This window comes from Scomber scombrus, chromosome 11 (genome assembly GCF_963691925.1).
Source record: "Scomber scombrus chromosome 11, fScoSco1.1, whole genome shotgun sequence".
Classification (NCBI taxonomy): domain Eukaryota; kingdom Metazoa; phylum Chordata; class Actinopteri; order Scombriformes; family Scombridae; genus Scomber; species Scomber scombrus.
Genome location: NC_084980.1, coordinates 26756833 through 26771070, shown reverse-complemented (window position 1 = coordinate 26771070; position 14238 = coordinate 26756833). Strand labels below are relative to the sequence as shown.

Sequence of the window (14238 nt, the reverse complement as noted above, 5' to 3'; positions counted from 1 at the left end):
GACAGCTGGGTTGCGTCCTACCTCGTACTCCTCCTTGAAGCCGTAGCCCTCCGCACACTTCATCTGGGTGATGTGCTGGAGGAGATCTGCCACGCGGATCGCCGGGTGCAGCTGACCCGTCTGGTACGGCACGTCGACGGGCTCCCGCTTCCTCAGGGAGTGAGTGTGTGACTGCACCAGGCTGCTGGTGTCACTGCCCATATTCTGGCTCTCATCTGTTGGACACGAACACAGGGACAGGCCAGAACAGGTCAGGACAGAGAGGAAGGAGCCTTACATGATTCATTAGTAAATCATTATAAGTTACACGTGGGTGACATAATGCTTGAAGCAGTAAATGTCAGTGGTATTTGATGACAATTTATTGACATATAAAGTTGAGATAAGTTGTCTAGGCATCGCCGCTCCTCTACCAGTTAATATCTCCCTTACAACTGTTCCCATTAACAGATGGCACACTATCTCATTTACTGTTAAGCATTATGTCATAACCCTCCAGATTGACAAACAACTCTCAACTAGAAATCTGTTTGTTATGGATGGTCACAACAACACAACATCATTGAGTAATAGGATGAGTCATGTGGTGGGAAGGTTCAGGTCCGTCTGTCTCAGTGTGTGGCTGGAAAATGTTTGATATAATAGGCCTACTGTACTGTACGGCAGCTTATAGCCATTTAAATACAAGGCGCTTTAGGTGTAGCACTTAAACTATTAGCACTTAATATGACTACTGTCAGAATAAAATAGAAAGTGTTCGTAACAATTCACATAAAGATGCTGTAAAACAACAAGTTTACTTTGTTTGTTACTGGCAGTACAGTATGCTGGTTTGGGCTACAGCTCATATTGAGAGTCAGAGTCCATTCCAGTTATTTCATACTGTAATCCAGTCGGTGGCAGACATGAGGCACAGATGCTGTGGGGGAGCCAGCGGACGATGGAGGGGGTGTCCAGAAACATGGAGGAGGAGGATGTGAGGGGGGGGGTGCGGTGGGCCACAGTGAGCATGTTGCAGCAGGCACCGTCAGAAGCATCACACAGACACAGCGTGGATTCAACCCCTGACCACCCGTCCTTCCCCGAAATATGAAAAAAAAAACACCCTAAATAAAAAAAAAAAAACAACAACCCAGGAGGGAAGCAGAGATGGGAGGAGAATGCCATGGGGTGATGCTGCCATGGGGCACTGTACGTACTTTGACCATGCTAGGCTAATGGTGGCTTGGTGGCACGGTACGGAGGGTGGTGAGATGCTAACATGTCCACTGGTCATGCAATAAATGTCGTAATGTCCATATCAGAAGCAGCCTCTCATTGTCGGCTTGCTTTCTGAGTAAAACACCACCTCCTTCCCCCAACCCAGGGCCCACTTGGGAAAACTTACCATTAATGGGCACTTTTTAGATAGCAGATACATAAGAGGTTATGTATGTAAAGAGAAAGAGAGGAGAAGAGAGAGGAGAGAGGGGATAAGCAACAATACAGCATGAGAACCTGTTACAGTAGAGTATTTTAGAGCTACGCTACAGGGCAAGATCACATGCCTTCTCAGCCCAAACTGCCTAAGTAGAAAGCCTAGTCAAGGGGGGGGGGGGGGGGGGATGTTGAGTGGATGGATGGGGCAATTTCAACATTGCATGACAAAAGTAAAAGAACAAAAACAAGGAAGTCATGGATTTCAAAGGAGAAAAATAATGGTGAAATACTGGTCGTCTTTGGAACAAACTGTAATTGTTTCAGATCTGCGACTTCTAATGATGCCAATTATTTTTTTGAGTATTCTGACATTTTGAATTTCTTTCCCTAATTGCTATAATTATATTTGCATATGCTAGTGGTGACACCTGTATTTGACTAATTTAAAAAAAAAAAAAAAAAAAAGAAGTAATCTGCAGTAAAATAAGAAACAGTACGAGTCCTCAGTGAGCTAAGCATGTAACCTTTTCTGGGTGCTGTAATTTTGTGTTAATTGTTTCATGCTTCATTAAATGTGGAACTAACATACGCAGCTGTCATAACAGCGATGATGAAAGACGCTGCTTTAAGTTGCACTAATGAGAAAAATATACATCCTAACTCTGAGTTGTGTACTAAATGCTGTCACACGGTGCTTGTGGTGAAACTGGAGTAGAGTTGCTTATTGCATCTTTCTTCTTTGGCCTAGAGTGTTGAATTATTACAGTTCTAGTGCCCCACTTAGTAGCTACATGTGCTCGGCTGGTAGAAAAGCATCTGCTCGTATCGTATTGAGATGCTGCATTTTAAGCTGCTGTGCGTACTCGTAACAAAGGCCAGTAATAATTAACAGAAGAACAAAATGCTTTTTTTTATCATTCTATTTTATCACTGAACAGGATGAATAAACACTGGTAAAACCAAAACAAAAACAAGTAGGTCACTAGCAGTTAGCCAAAGGCAGGGGGAGCGACATTAAAAAGAATAATAGAAAAGGTTGTTGTTTTGGAGGGAGGGAGGGGAGTTAAATGAGTAGTGAGGAGAGAGGGGAGGGAGGGGAGGGCAGCACAGCTAATGCTAAACTTTAAATGTTCAGACCGAACGCGTCCTGTTTTTTGAAATTTTTTGGTGAGGGGGGCTAAGAGAGATATATATATATTTTTTGTTTCCCTCTCACACTGTTTGCCTGTATTCGATTTCTGTTTGCGTCTCAGTGCAGCTGCTATGGCTTCAGCACGCTGTAGCCTTGGTTCGCAGGGACGAACTGCCCCCCCCCGTTGCCCCCCTAGACACTCCCCCACATCCAGTCCACATGTCTGTCCATGCATATGAGAGGTCAAACACGTAAGTGACATCACACGCACGACACGCAATGCGGATGGGATGGAGTGAAGCCAGCCTCAGCCCAAGGAGAGCCCCTCGTTTGACCAGGAGGGAGAGGAAGAGGGGAAGGAAGGAGGATAACAGGGAGGAAGAGGAGAAGGGAAGGGGGAAAGCAGCAGGCAGGTATGAAGGTGAGGAAGCCATCTTTAGTAAAAGAGCCAACCAAACTAAAAAATGGGAAAAAAAAACAAAACAATCTGTGCTTTTCTGTCCTCACAATTTAAGTCTTCAAACAGCGATCTCATGAGTGTAATGTACTGTCATTTTTCTTAAACGTTGAAGTAAGAATAAATAATCAACAGCGATGGGAAAAGAAAATGTGTCTCACCTAAGATGGCAGTTGGCACAAAGGGATCTGCTCATACCCCATAACAAGTGCAGAAGTTGAAGGAGGAAAGAGAGTTGCAGTAAATTAAAACAAAACCAACTTAAATCCACAAAAAAACAACAAGAACAAAACTTATGGACAGTATTTTGGTTTCTTGCCAAGAAGCATAACAAGAAACTTATCATATTCTCAGAAAAAAAGGCTAATTATACGAAGTTTAGTTGATTATAAATATAGCTGCCCATTACTCTATCTAATCAATGAGCTGTGATCTGATTACATAAGACATACAATTATGAATATAATTTGGAGAAACTGCAGGCGTAATTGAACAGTTATATTCCATCTCGGTAAGCTGAAACATACTGTACTGCTTTCTCTGAACCGAGGATGTAGCTGGGTGTGAACCCATCCAAAGTTAATCTATCTACCTTCTCATTAGTGAAATCTAATTTTTTAAAGCAGATACAAACTATTAGGGCAAATTTATACCTCACATTTATGCAAAAGGTCTGTAATTTACATAAAAAATATGGTATTACTAAGAACATAAAACAAATTGATTCCTGTTTGAAAATATAGTGTTTTATTAATTTAACCTGACACTTTTACACATTTGAGATGACTGACTTTTACACTCTGATTTAGCTCGACATCGCTGGCTAAAAGTAAGCACTTCTCTGTTGACATACAGGATTAGTGTGAGGAAATATGTTTACCTGGGTAGTATGCGTTGGTGGGGATGGAAGTGCTCAGAGTGTTGGCTTTAGGCAGTGTGAAGGAAGAGGGAGAGGATCCAGCTACAGATGGAAAGAGAACACAATAACAAGGCATTAATAGCATATTTATTAGTATATAGTATTTGTTATTTTTCAATGTATTCACCAACACTTTATTGCAGTGGAAGCAGAAATTTGGGACAATCATTGAATAAAACTGTACTAAATTGACCACAAGAGTTGGGTAAGTGAATGTGTTTCTTTGTCATTTGGGTGAACTGAACCTTTAGATATTTATTTCACTGAAATGTACATGCATTTATATGAATTTATGTAGCTTTTGCTGAACAGTGGCCACATGCATTGAGACAGAATGAGACGATATCATCATTAGGTAACATATGTGATATCTATCTGATGATGCACAGTTTGATTACTTCTGAAGATATTTAGTTAAGTCAGTTTAACAACAAAATAAATATAGTTAGCTAACATTATATCATTAGCCACCATAATCTACTGTTTCAGTAAAACCACGGAGTACTTCATATTGAATTGAGCTGGGGTGAATTATATTGCTTTTGTTCTTAAATTAAACTTTTCATTTGAAAATGGAAGTTTGTATTATTTCTTTCCTAAAAAGTTAAAGTCTTGCATTAAAATATATAAAAAAAATACTCATTAGGCAGAAGGATGGTCTCTGTCAGAGTTTATTATTATTACTGATGTAAGGTCTTATTTGTAAAGTAGCTCATTAAGGCTGTCAAATGAATGCAGTAGATTAAAAAGGTTTCACTCTGAAATGTAGTGGAAGTAGCATAAAATGGTAGTCGTGCTACTATTCCTGTACCAGAGCAAAGCATGAAGTCAGTGTCTATTTAGCGTCTTGGCAACTTGATTGGTCACCTGGTCTCACAACACAATAAGGACTTTTCCTGCATCATCAGAGCCAACTGCATGCTAACAGGGTTTGGGTTATGAGTGTAGTACGTTCATGACGATAATCTGCCAGCAATGATGTTTTTGAGCCAAAATGACACTATTGACTGTCATATAAGGTCATTTTGGGTGTGAGAGGGTTTAGGGGTGCAGTGTCGAAGGCATTACACTGATAGGCAGAGTAAAAAGTAATGCATTTAAATCATTTGCGCTGGCAGACAGAGTGCCAGATCTGAACATCCACACTAACAGACAGTTAATCAAGGTCAGACCATCTTTGGGGCTCATCCCCCTGCAGGGGTGTGGAGACAGAAGCTGCTGTGGAGTTTTTAATCTGATGGTTTTGACTGGGATTATACCAGGTCAAACCTTGGGTAGCAGACTTAGCTGAGCTGTCCATCAACAAAGTATTAAGTTTAACCTGGGACAGAGAAAATTAATAGGTTATCGCACCACAGCGCATCTTATGTGTTGGCGTGGTTCCTCCGTGAATTGAAAACAGAACAGAGCTGAGTTGACCTCGTGACAGACGTCTCAAAAGCGCTAATGTTTACCGGAGTAATCCCAAAACCTCAAGAAGCCTTGATTATTGATCAAAATACAAGACTTCCTTCAGGCTATTAACAAGTGTTTACATGAGTATTAACACAGCTATCGTGCAGGTATCAGCAACACAATCCTATCTGTAAATGATCAATATTCCTGACTTAAGTTAAACTTTTGTTAATTCAATAAAAAATGAATTACAGAAAATTAAGACATTTACAAAGGGAATGTGTAAAAAGGGAAGAACAATCCTTTGAGGGCCTGCGGTGAAGGATACATCTCCCATTAAAGAACATGAAAATATTAAACAATCTTTCACAAAATCATATCAAAGTCTTTTTCTGTCAAATGAAAGTAAATTCCCTTTGAACTGTATTGAAGACGCTGGCTCCCCGTCGACAACCACTAGCACTCGTGACGAGCTGCAAAATGACTGAATAAAGACTCGGTTTGAACAATGCGAAAATAAAGAGACATTAAGACAGTTTTTCATTAAAAATTAATTTCCAGCGCTAATTTATGCAGCTGACTGTTGTAAATGAGCAAAACCCCCACCTTCTTAATGGTGTTAACAAAAAGTCATACGGTTTCCTGCTGACTGTTGATACCTTAAATCTTCAGATTTTTAATAGATGGAGTCAAAACAAATATGTTTCCCGTCCTTGCTAAGACGCAGACAGTTCAAAAATCCAAATGAGCCACAGCACAGTTACTTGGAAGAAGGCCAGAGTTATGTATCCAGAAGTCCTGGTGTGAATATTTCCTGTGCAGCCAAGTTTGATTTCCTTCTCACCTGACCAAACCAAATAAATTGCCTCCATCATCATGCTTGGGGTTGTGTGACTGTCAAAGGCAGGTAGGCTGATGCAAGGCACATCTTACCTCTGCCGTTAAGAGTGAGGGTGCACTCGCTGCGGCCGTTGAGTGTGAGCGCACACTCGCTGCGGGTGTTCAGCGTGTGGTTGTGTGTGTCCATGAAGGAGAGCGCCTCGTCACAGTTGGTACCCTGCTCCGTGTAGCTCTTGTCCATGGAGTTGACCATCACTGTCATCTCCTGGCGGGTGCTGTTCAGTGTCTCTTTACGCTTCTTGGCCAATTTCCTTCATAGGGGGGGATGAACAAAAACAACGATCAGATAAAAAACAACCACTTGAACGGTCTGAAATGATGCTGGTAGTGATAACTCATAGAAGTAATGAGATGGCTGAGCTAATGTGTCACGGGTTGTGGTCACATTAGGTTTTATTAGGCTAGAGATGCTTTTTCAAGCAGGGAAATATAAATCCTAGAGAAAGTGGAAAGGTGTGACACCCTAACCCAAATACATCAGTAGCCTTGATGATTTAAAATTAGCAATAGTATTTTGGGGGGGCGGAAGAATTAAGAGTTGTGAACAGTGAACTGAAACAGTCAACCTGCTTTTTATTGACCTATTTTTGAGTTGATGTGCTGGAGCCAACAAGCAATCTGTTCCTGATCGAACACCATTAAAACATTGTGTACGAAGTAAACACATGGAGACACACGCACACGCGCACAAATCCATATGCACGCACATGTATATCACCAGGGGAGTGATTCTCACATCTCACCAGTACTGGCTTCACTTCATACTTGATTGGTGGTGAATTACTGGATCAAGATTTTTTACTTATGACCAAAAACTTTCTCTGCAATCAAGCCTCTGAATGCATTTATGCCAACTCTTAACACCTTATACTTATAGTCTAGAGTAGACTTCTTGTGACCAGGGCTTGTCGTCCTCTTACTTGATTACATGGTAAATGGACTGTACTTATATAACGCCTTTCTAGTCTTTTCGACCACTCTTTACACTACAACTCATTCACCCATTCACACACATTCATACACTGATGGCGCAGGGTGCCAACCTGCACATCAAGAGGAAGCTAACCATGACACACATTCATACACCGTTGGCAGAGCAACGGGAGCTGTTTGGGGTTAAGTGTCTTGCCCAAGGACACATCGACATGTGGACTGGAGGAGCCGGGAACCGAACTGCCAATCTTCCAATTGAAGGATGACCGCTCTACCTCCTGAGCCACAGCCGCCCGATTAAAACACAAAACTAAGGGTCATGAGCTTTTACTGTCAAAGAACGTACTAGTTGAAACAGTGTCTAAAATAATTCTTGGGAAACCTTTCATTGATGCTGTGTTGTCATCAGATAGTGTATTATATGTGGGGATTTTTTAAACTTGTGAACTTTGCCCTAGAAATATACAAATTAAATATTGAAGTTATTAATTAATTTACTTAGAATACACCCATGAAACAGTGGAGCCATGCAAAGGTAAGTGATTATGTTACACCTCTTTTTACTTCATTCAATCTATTCCATTTTTTTTTTAGATATTGCTTTTTTTTTTGACACATGATGCAACGTTTCAATATTTCTATTGCTTAATGCTGAAACAGCCACATTTTTCTGTTTGTGCTCTATTTCTATGCCAGTGTTTGATTTGTTTTAATTTGTTAACACCTCATTTTCCCCATTTGCTTAAATAAAGTTATACGGTGACAATCATGGAAATTGAGTTTTTAACTCTCTATTCCAAATGAAGAAATTGACATTAAATGAGGTCTCTTAAAGATTCAAAAACTTAAAAAAACTTAGAAAAACTACAAACTATTTTTTATTTTATTTTATTTTTGTATTGAAAGCCAGTTTCCCCTCTCCACTGATCCTGCTAAAGTGTTCTAAGAAAGGCTCTGAATCCCTGATGAGCCGAGGGCGACTGTAATCTCTGAACTCTAGCGGAAGAAGTCACTTACATAAAATAATATCCCAATGGTGATTAATAAAACATCACATTATCATTCTTAGGAGTTAACTATATTTCCACAAAAGTTGCACTACAGAAAAAAATGTCTAACAGCTTGAGAAGGAACATACTGTATGGATACGGAACATACCGCTACATCTGATGTCTGCCGCTGCTCGGTAGCTGGAGGGGGAGCGAGCAGTCTAAAAATTAACTATGGCAGCCCTCACACTGATCCTCGCACTTTGTTACTCTCTGTGTGACCCCTCTGCCTATTTGAATTGCAGTCTCTCTCCCGGACAACTGCTGTCTAATGATGCACTCCTGCTGCTTTGTTTTCGCAAATCTCTTCTGTTTATTCAATTTTGTCGCTGTCTCGTGCCATATGGCAACAGGCCCCCGCTGCCTTCAAACAGTCATTTGCTCTGAAGGCCGCGACGTGAGGCTAATAGTGGATCCGTTCTTCAGAAAGCAAAGTGACAAAGTAGTGACATTTTCATCTGCTGGACTCACTTTTTTGTCTTTAATCTGCAATTAGAGCCGGGAACAAAATGGCAATCTTGTCTCTTTTTTTTTTGCGTAATAGCTTCATATTGTATTAGGAAGGAGTGAGAGGGGGAACTGTATGTACCCCGGGCAATATTAAGACTGATTCAGCACTGTGTGCACTCAAGGAGTAGACTATTTACAACCACTATAATCCAGGTTTTAATACTGTGCAACTGTTCTTATGTCTGTGTGTACTAAGACTTGGATTTCTGCTTTTCCTGGCCTGCGTAACAGTTGAAGCACAAGTACTGGAGATAAACGAGGTTGCACAGACACCAGTGCCAAAATGAGGAAAGCACCAGCAATACTGGGATGTTTGCTAGGCACCGTGGGTGTTAGATGAAGATTAATTGGCATGCTTTTCTCTCCTCATTTGTAAGAGGGGAAAATTTAATGATAGATGACTATATTACGGGGTCTGATGTGCTGAGAGAGATAGTACGAGGAAGTATACAGTAGAATATTTGTGCATCTTGATGAATGTGACCATTTATCATATCCCCTGATAGTTAGCGTAATGCTGCACATGGTGAGATCCTAACAAAGAATGTATAGAACTGAAAGCTTGCAGGTATATTCAACAACAACATTTCTCTGAACAGCTCCGAATGCGCATATGAAGGGAATGAGACAGACAGATGGCAGAAGTGTTTGTAGAAGACTGAGCAAACACTCCAGGTAACTATATTAGGCAACTCTCATTAGAGAGATTGTCTGCAGTTCAGTACATGACAGGTCTGGCATATCTGGGATCTGAGTGAGCAGAGCTCATAACTCTGTGAGTTCAGTAACAACAAAAAGGAAACTGCATGGATTGTATGTCTGCACGTGTTTGCCAGAATGTCTGTTCTGTGGGAGGTGATGCTGCTACAACTTCTAAAACAAGAGCTTCAAAACCTCCAGCTCAGCATGGTAGGTCTCATTTCTGCACCGGAGCAGCTTAAACCTTGTGACACTGGGACAAAGAAGGCTTCATTAGACGGTCCACACACATCCGGAGTGCATGGGTGTGAATGTGTGCAAGTCTGTTGGATGACTGACATCCAGCTGGGAGGGGCAACAGAATTGTGTTTGATTAACCCAGTGGGGGCATTTCAGTAGTTGTTTGCACTATCTTTGACCAAACTTCTCTCCATCTCTAAAACATTTTTATTCTACAAGGTTGTTTGTTCATCCATCCAACAGAAAGATAAAAAACTACTTCTGAATACAGACTCTATTCAGCAATGTACAATACTGTTTATCTGCTAACTTGATTGCGTCATCAATTCTGTACAACAGTGTTTCTCAAACAAACAATAAAATGAAGTGTCCTTGTTAGTTCAATAAGAGACATGGATCACTTTAAACTGTGAGGTATCACACTATAGTGGGTTTCATTTATTTGTGATTTTAAGTAAAAGTGATTACAACAATATCTGTTAAACTACCGCATGTTGGGTATTATATGTTTAAAGTGTTATTTTGACAATGTTAGAAGAATTTACATTAATCTGTTTTTAATCTGTGGTCACTTTGTTCCTACATTATGATTTAAAGGGTAAAATGTACATTTATTTTATTTACTGGTCACTAAATATCCTTAATCCTGGTTTACGTGAAATATATATATATATGTACACAATTAATAATAAATTATATTCTCATTAAAGTATTTAATTTCCACCAAACATGTGCAAAGTTGTATTTATTTTTTCACCACTGAATTGAGCTGTATTATGTCAATACATGTTATTAGTAGTCGTATGTGTGTGTGCAAATGTGTGTTGTGTCAATATGTGTGTTGAAAATGACAAATCATTTAAAAATGTGTCCATTTAAACTGAAGCATTACATGCATGACATCCCTTCGCCCTGCCCGAGCTGTTCTTCTTCTTCTTTCCGAACGCTCATCAACATGCAGAGCTCGTAGGTACAAAAAAAAAATCTGCAAGCGTTGTACCAATTAATGTGATTCTTGCTGCATGTTCGGCTTGTACGGTTTAATGAAGGTGTTTGCCCTGAGCACATTGTGTTATACATGGTACGTTTAGTAGGCCTCACATTCTGACACTGAGTGCAATAGAGGTGATTATGAAAAGTAAGATTTACAAAGAATTGTGATGATAATTTATAGTCTAGGTGCGCATGTGTGTGCATATGTGGGTTTTCTCTTTTTAAATAGAAAGCAAGCTATTTGTATAATGAATATTAATTAGAAATGATAATAGTGACTGATTCTATTAAGACTTTTCTCTACTTCTCTTCCTGATAAGACAATAAAAGGAATATGGGCAAATTATGACAATGACAGGTATACAGGTTTGTTTTCCACTGGGGAAAATAATAAGGGTGTGGCCACATTACATTAAGGCATTTATGATATAAGTGACCACGTGCCAGATGGAAATGGTACATATCACTCTTGAACAGTGTTGAATAAAATTGTTTTTATGAGCTGATACCATAGACTGTATATAAGAAATGGACGTAACATACGTGACGTCACCCATTGGTTTGTGGACTGCTGCTCGGAAGCCAATAGTTTCGGATCTAAGCAGCGCCATCTTGAAAATTTCCGGTGCATGCCGGGAAAAATAAAGACATGGATTCTACTTATATGGGCGTCAGGAGGAGCATGAGGCGCCCTCCTGAACCTGTGAACCAATCAACCTGTCAATCACGACGTAGCCACGCCCTAATGCATACCCTGCTTTATCGTCAAATATAAAATCAGGGAGGCCAAAATGTCACAAATGAACATCATACTGCATTGAAGAAGGCTTTAAACTAGCGATTGAGACCATAAACACATTTTGAAAACGTTTACTGAGGTTAGAAATCAAGTGAGAAGTTGGTGAATTCTCCATTGACTTGTATAGAGACGGAAGTCCTTTTGACACCAAAACGGTCGCCCCCTGGTGGCCTTTTGATAGAATGCAGTTTTAAGTTACTTCCGCGTTGGCATCATTTCAGAGGACCGGAGCTCCCCGCCTGGCTGATACAATATTTGTATCTTTAGCAGCTACATGTTCCACTTTGTTCACCAGCTAGACACTCACTTTGTGTGTCTGTTTTTTGGTGGTGCACAGTGGGTATTAGAACTGTGGAAGTGAACCAAAATAGTCACCCTTTTCATATTAGAGATAGTAATTTAATACAGTGCTAGAGTAGACTTTTTTGGGGGGATCAGATGATTTACTGGAAAGGAAAAGTCAGTAGTAAGTATCTAGATTTACTTCTCTTGAACCCTCTAATGTCTAAAATAAAACCACCTTATCTCTTTATACTGTACTGTAATTAATGTAATCCAAAATACTTGAATTTGTGTCTTTCTAGCTAAAGTTAAAACCTACTCTAGTGGTGTCTTATGTTTCTAGGCAACACATTAAATGCAATCTTATGTTACATGATAAAGAAAACACTTTGGTTAAGTCTTGATTAAGTCAGATCACATTCCGTACCTGAGGTTCGGGGAGCAGTAGACGAGCCTGACAAATCACTCAAAAAAAGTGCTACAGTAAGTATGTTTCTACTTAACATGCCTGCTGCTTGATGGATGAATCAAACCCTCATGGGAATAAAGACTCAATCGCAACCCTTGCCCTGTGCCAATTGATCTCTCTCTTGTCCCCGGCAGCAGCAGCAGGCACAGAGGCTGGAACGGCCACCTGATTAAAGGACAGTTATATATTTGATCACACATATAACTGAATCCCTAATGAGTGCTCTGACTGATGTTGTGTTGCGTGCTAGTCCCCCGCAGCCACCTCTGGCAATATACCTAAAGTGCATATTTTGGTGACTCCAGGATGTTCTCATGCCTTTTAAAGACTTTGATGAATGCATGAGAGCATTAATGGGGTTCATCAATCATACAGGTGTTGTACAATCACGGCTGGCAACAAGGCTGTCATCAGAGCTGCAGCTGAACACTTTAAATCCAGAGGAGAGCGTCCGTATGCGGGTCTATAATTGATGTTACAATTTAAACTTTGACTACCTACAGTATGTCAGGTAAATTTGCTTTTAAAACTGAGCTTGAACATCTGTGAAATAGTAACTGCAGGGGGAGAGACAGAGAGAGCATCACTATGGTGAGATGCAACATTTTCAAAGGTGCAAATCAGGGTCCCTTCCAATTACCATACTGCCTCTCGCTTGCTTACAGAGTAGCTCCTCATATGTCTGACACAAGAGAGAGGTTTTTTAGAGAGGATGGGAGGATGGGGAGTCATATTATTGATGGGACATCCTTGCTCACTCCAGAGTAACTTTGAACATTAATTACTCATGATGCACAGCCGCATCACCTGTTAATGGGCTTTTAAACAATTGTTTTGTTATCTGAGAAGTTTTACTTTGTGATACATCACCTGTCGAAACTATTGATGTAATTAGCTGTAAATTGCTATTGGTAAAGTCTTCATTTTATTTACTCCACCAATAACAAAACTACAACAAAACAGAGCTTACATCCTTACAGCTATAATAAACATCTACAGTACAGAACTAGGTTGATAAAAATTAATCTAATCTTTACTGAATTTGTAGATAAATTGAATTTTCTAGTCTGAATCCTAAAGCTGTTCAATTGTTTACATATTTTAACATATTCATTCAACCCCTATTTCCTCTGGTTTTATATATTCTTGCATTCCCCTAAGTATATTGTGTTATCTGTTAGTATATTCCGCTGTAATGTCACAAATCCCCCATAGGATTCATTAATCCTTTGTCTTATCCAACTGTATATTATGTTGTTACCTTGTCAGCTTTAGAGAAGAGTCTCAGAATGTGTCAACCCCTCTCCTTTCCTTCTGGTTAAATCTAAACAACAAACCTCCCCGTTCATCTTGACACACGACGAGACCATAGAGAAAATGTTGGACGCGTTGCCGTTTGATGTCACACAAATCCATTATGTTTCTAAAGGGGGCCTCCTAATGCCTGTGGTTTGGCTCTGCAGCTCAAACCCACCCTATCAAGTTGTCTGGAAACAGAATATACAACCTGAAACCTTTGTCGATCACAGCAATCATGCCAACCTTTCATTAAGATGATGCCCCTTTAAATGAAAGAATAAATAAGATCCAAAAAAAAAAAAGAAAAAGCCATTAACTTCCTTGGTTAAATGATTTCTTGACTAATTGTATACAAAAGGCTACTTTCTTCCCCACTGTGTATTTAGGAGCTTTCAGCAGCAACCACAAGCCTCTTAATGCAATTCAGGATTGACTTACAGTATGTACCCTGTTCAAACAATACTTCTGTTCTTCTCTTTCAGCATATTGGCATTAAACATTATAAAGCAACACACACACACACACACACACACACACACACACACACACACACACACACACACACACACGTAACCCTTGAGTGATATTTTGATTGTTTCACTGACAGTCTCATCTCTTCCTTCGTAGCTCGACCAACGTGTATGCACAGCTTTGATGACACTATTCCACCAAGTCATCGGGGCTTTCCATTCAAGACAGCTGTGATCTAATACAAGTGACACACAGAGTATTCAGAGTAGTAT

General features: G+C 40.0%; 1 protein-coding gene across 1 annotated transcript in view; it reads right to left on the bottom strand.

Moving 5' to 3' along the window:
• LOC133991268 (receptor-type tyrosine-protein phosphatase mu-like) overlaps positions 1-14238 on the bottom strand; it is a 160752-nt gene that overhangs the window by 34821 nt on the left and 111693 nt on the right. The window contains exons 17-21 of the mRNA XM_062429790.1: positions 6256-6473; positions 3889-3969; positions 3170-3196; positions 1388-1399; positions 22-215 (exon numbers count right to left, since the gene is read on the bottom strand). Of these exons, the coding sequence (XP_062285774.1) occupies positions 22-215; positions 1388-1399; positions 3170-3196; positions 3889-3969; positions 6256-6473 (532 nt within the window). The remainder of the gene's footprint in view (positions 1-21; positions 216-1387; positions 1400-3169; positions 3197-3888; positions 3970-6255; positions 6474-14238) is intronic.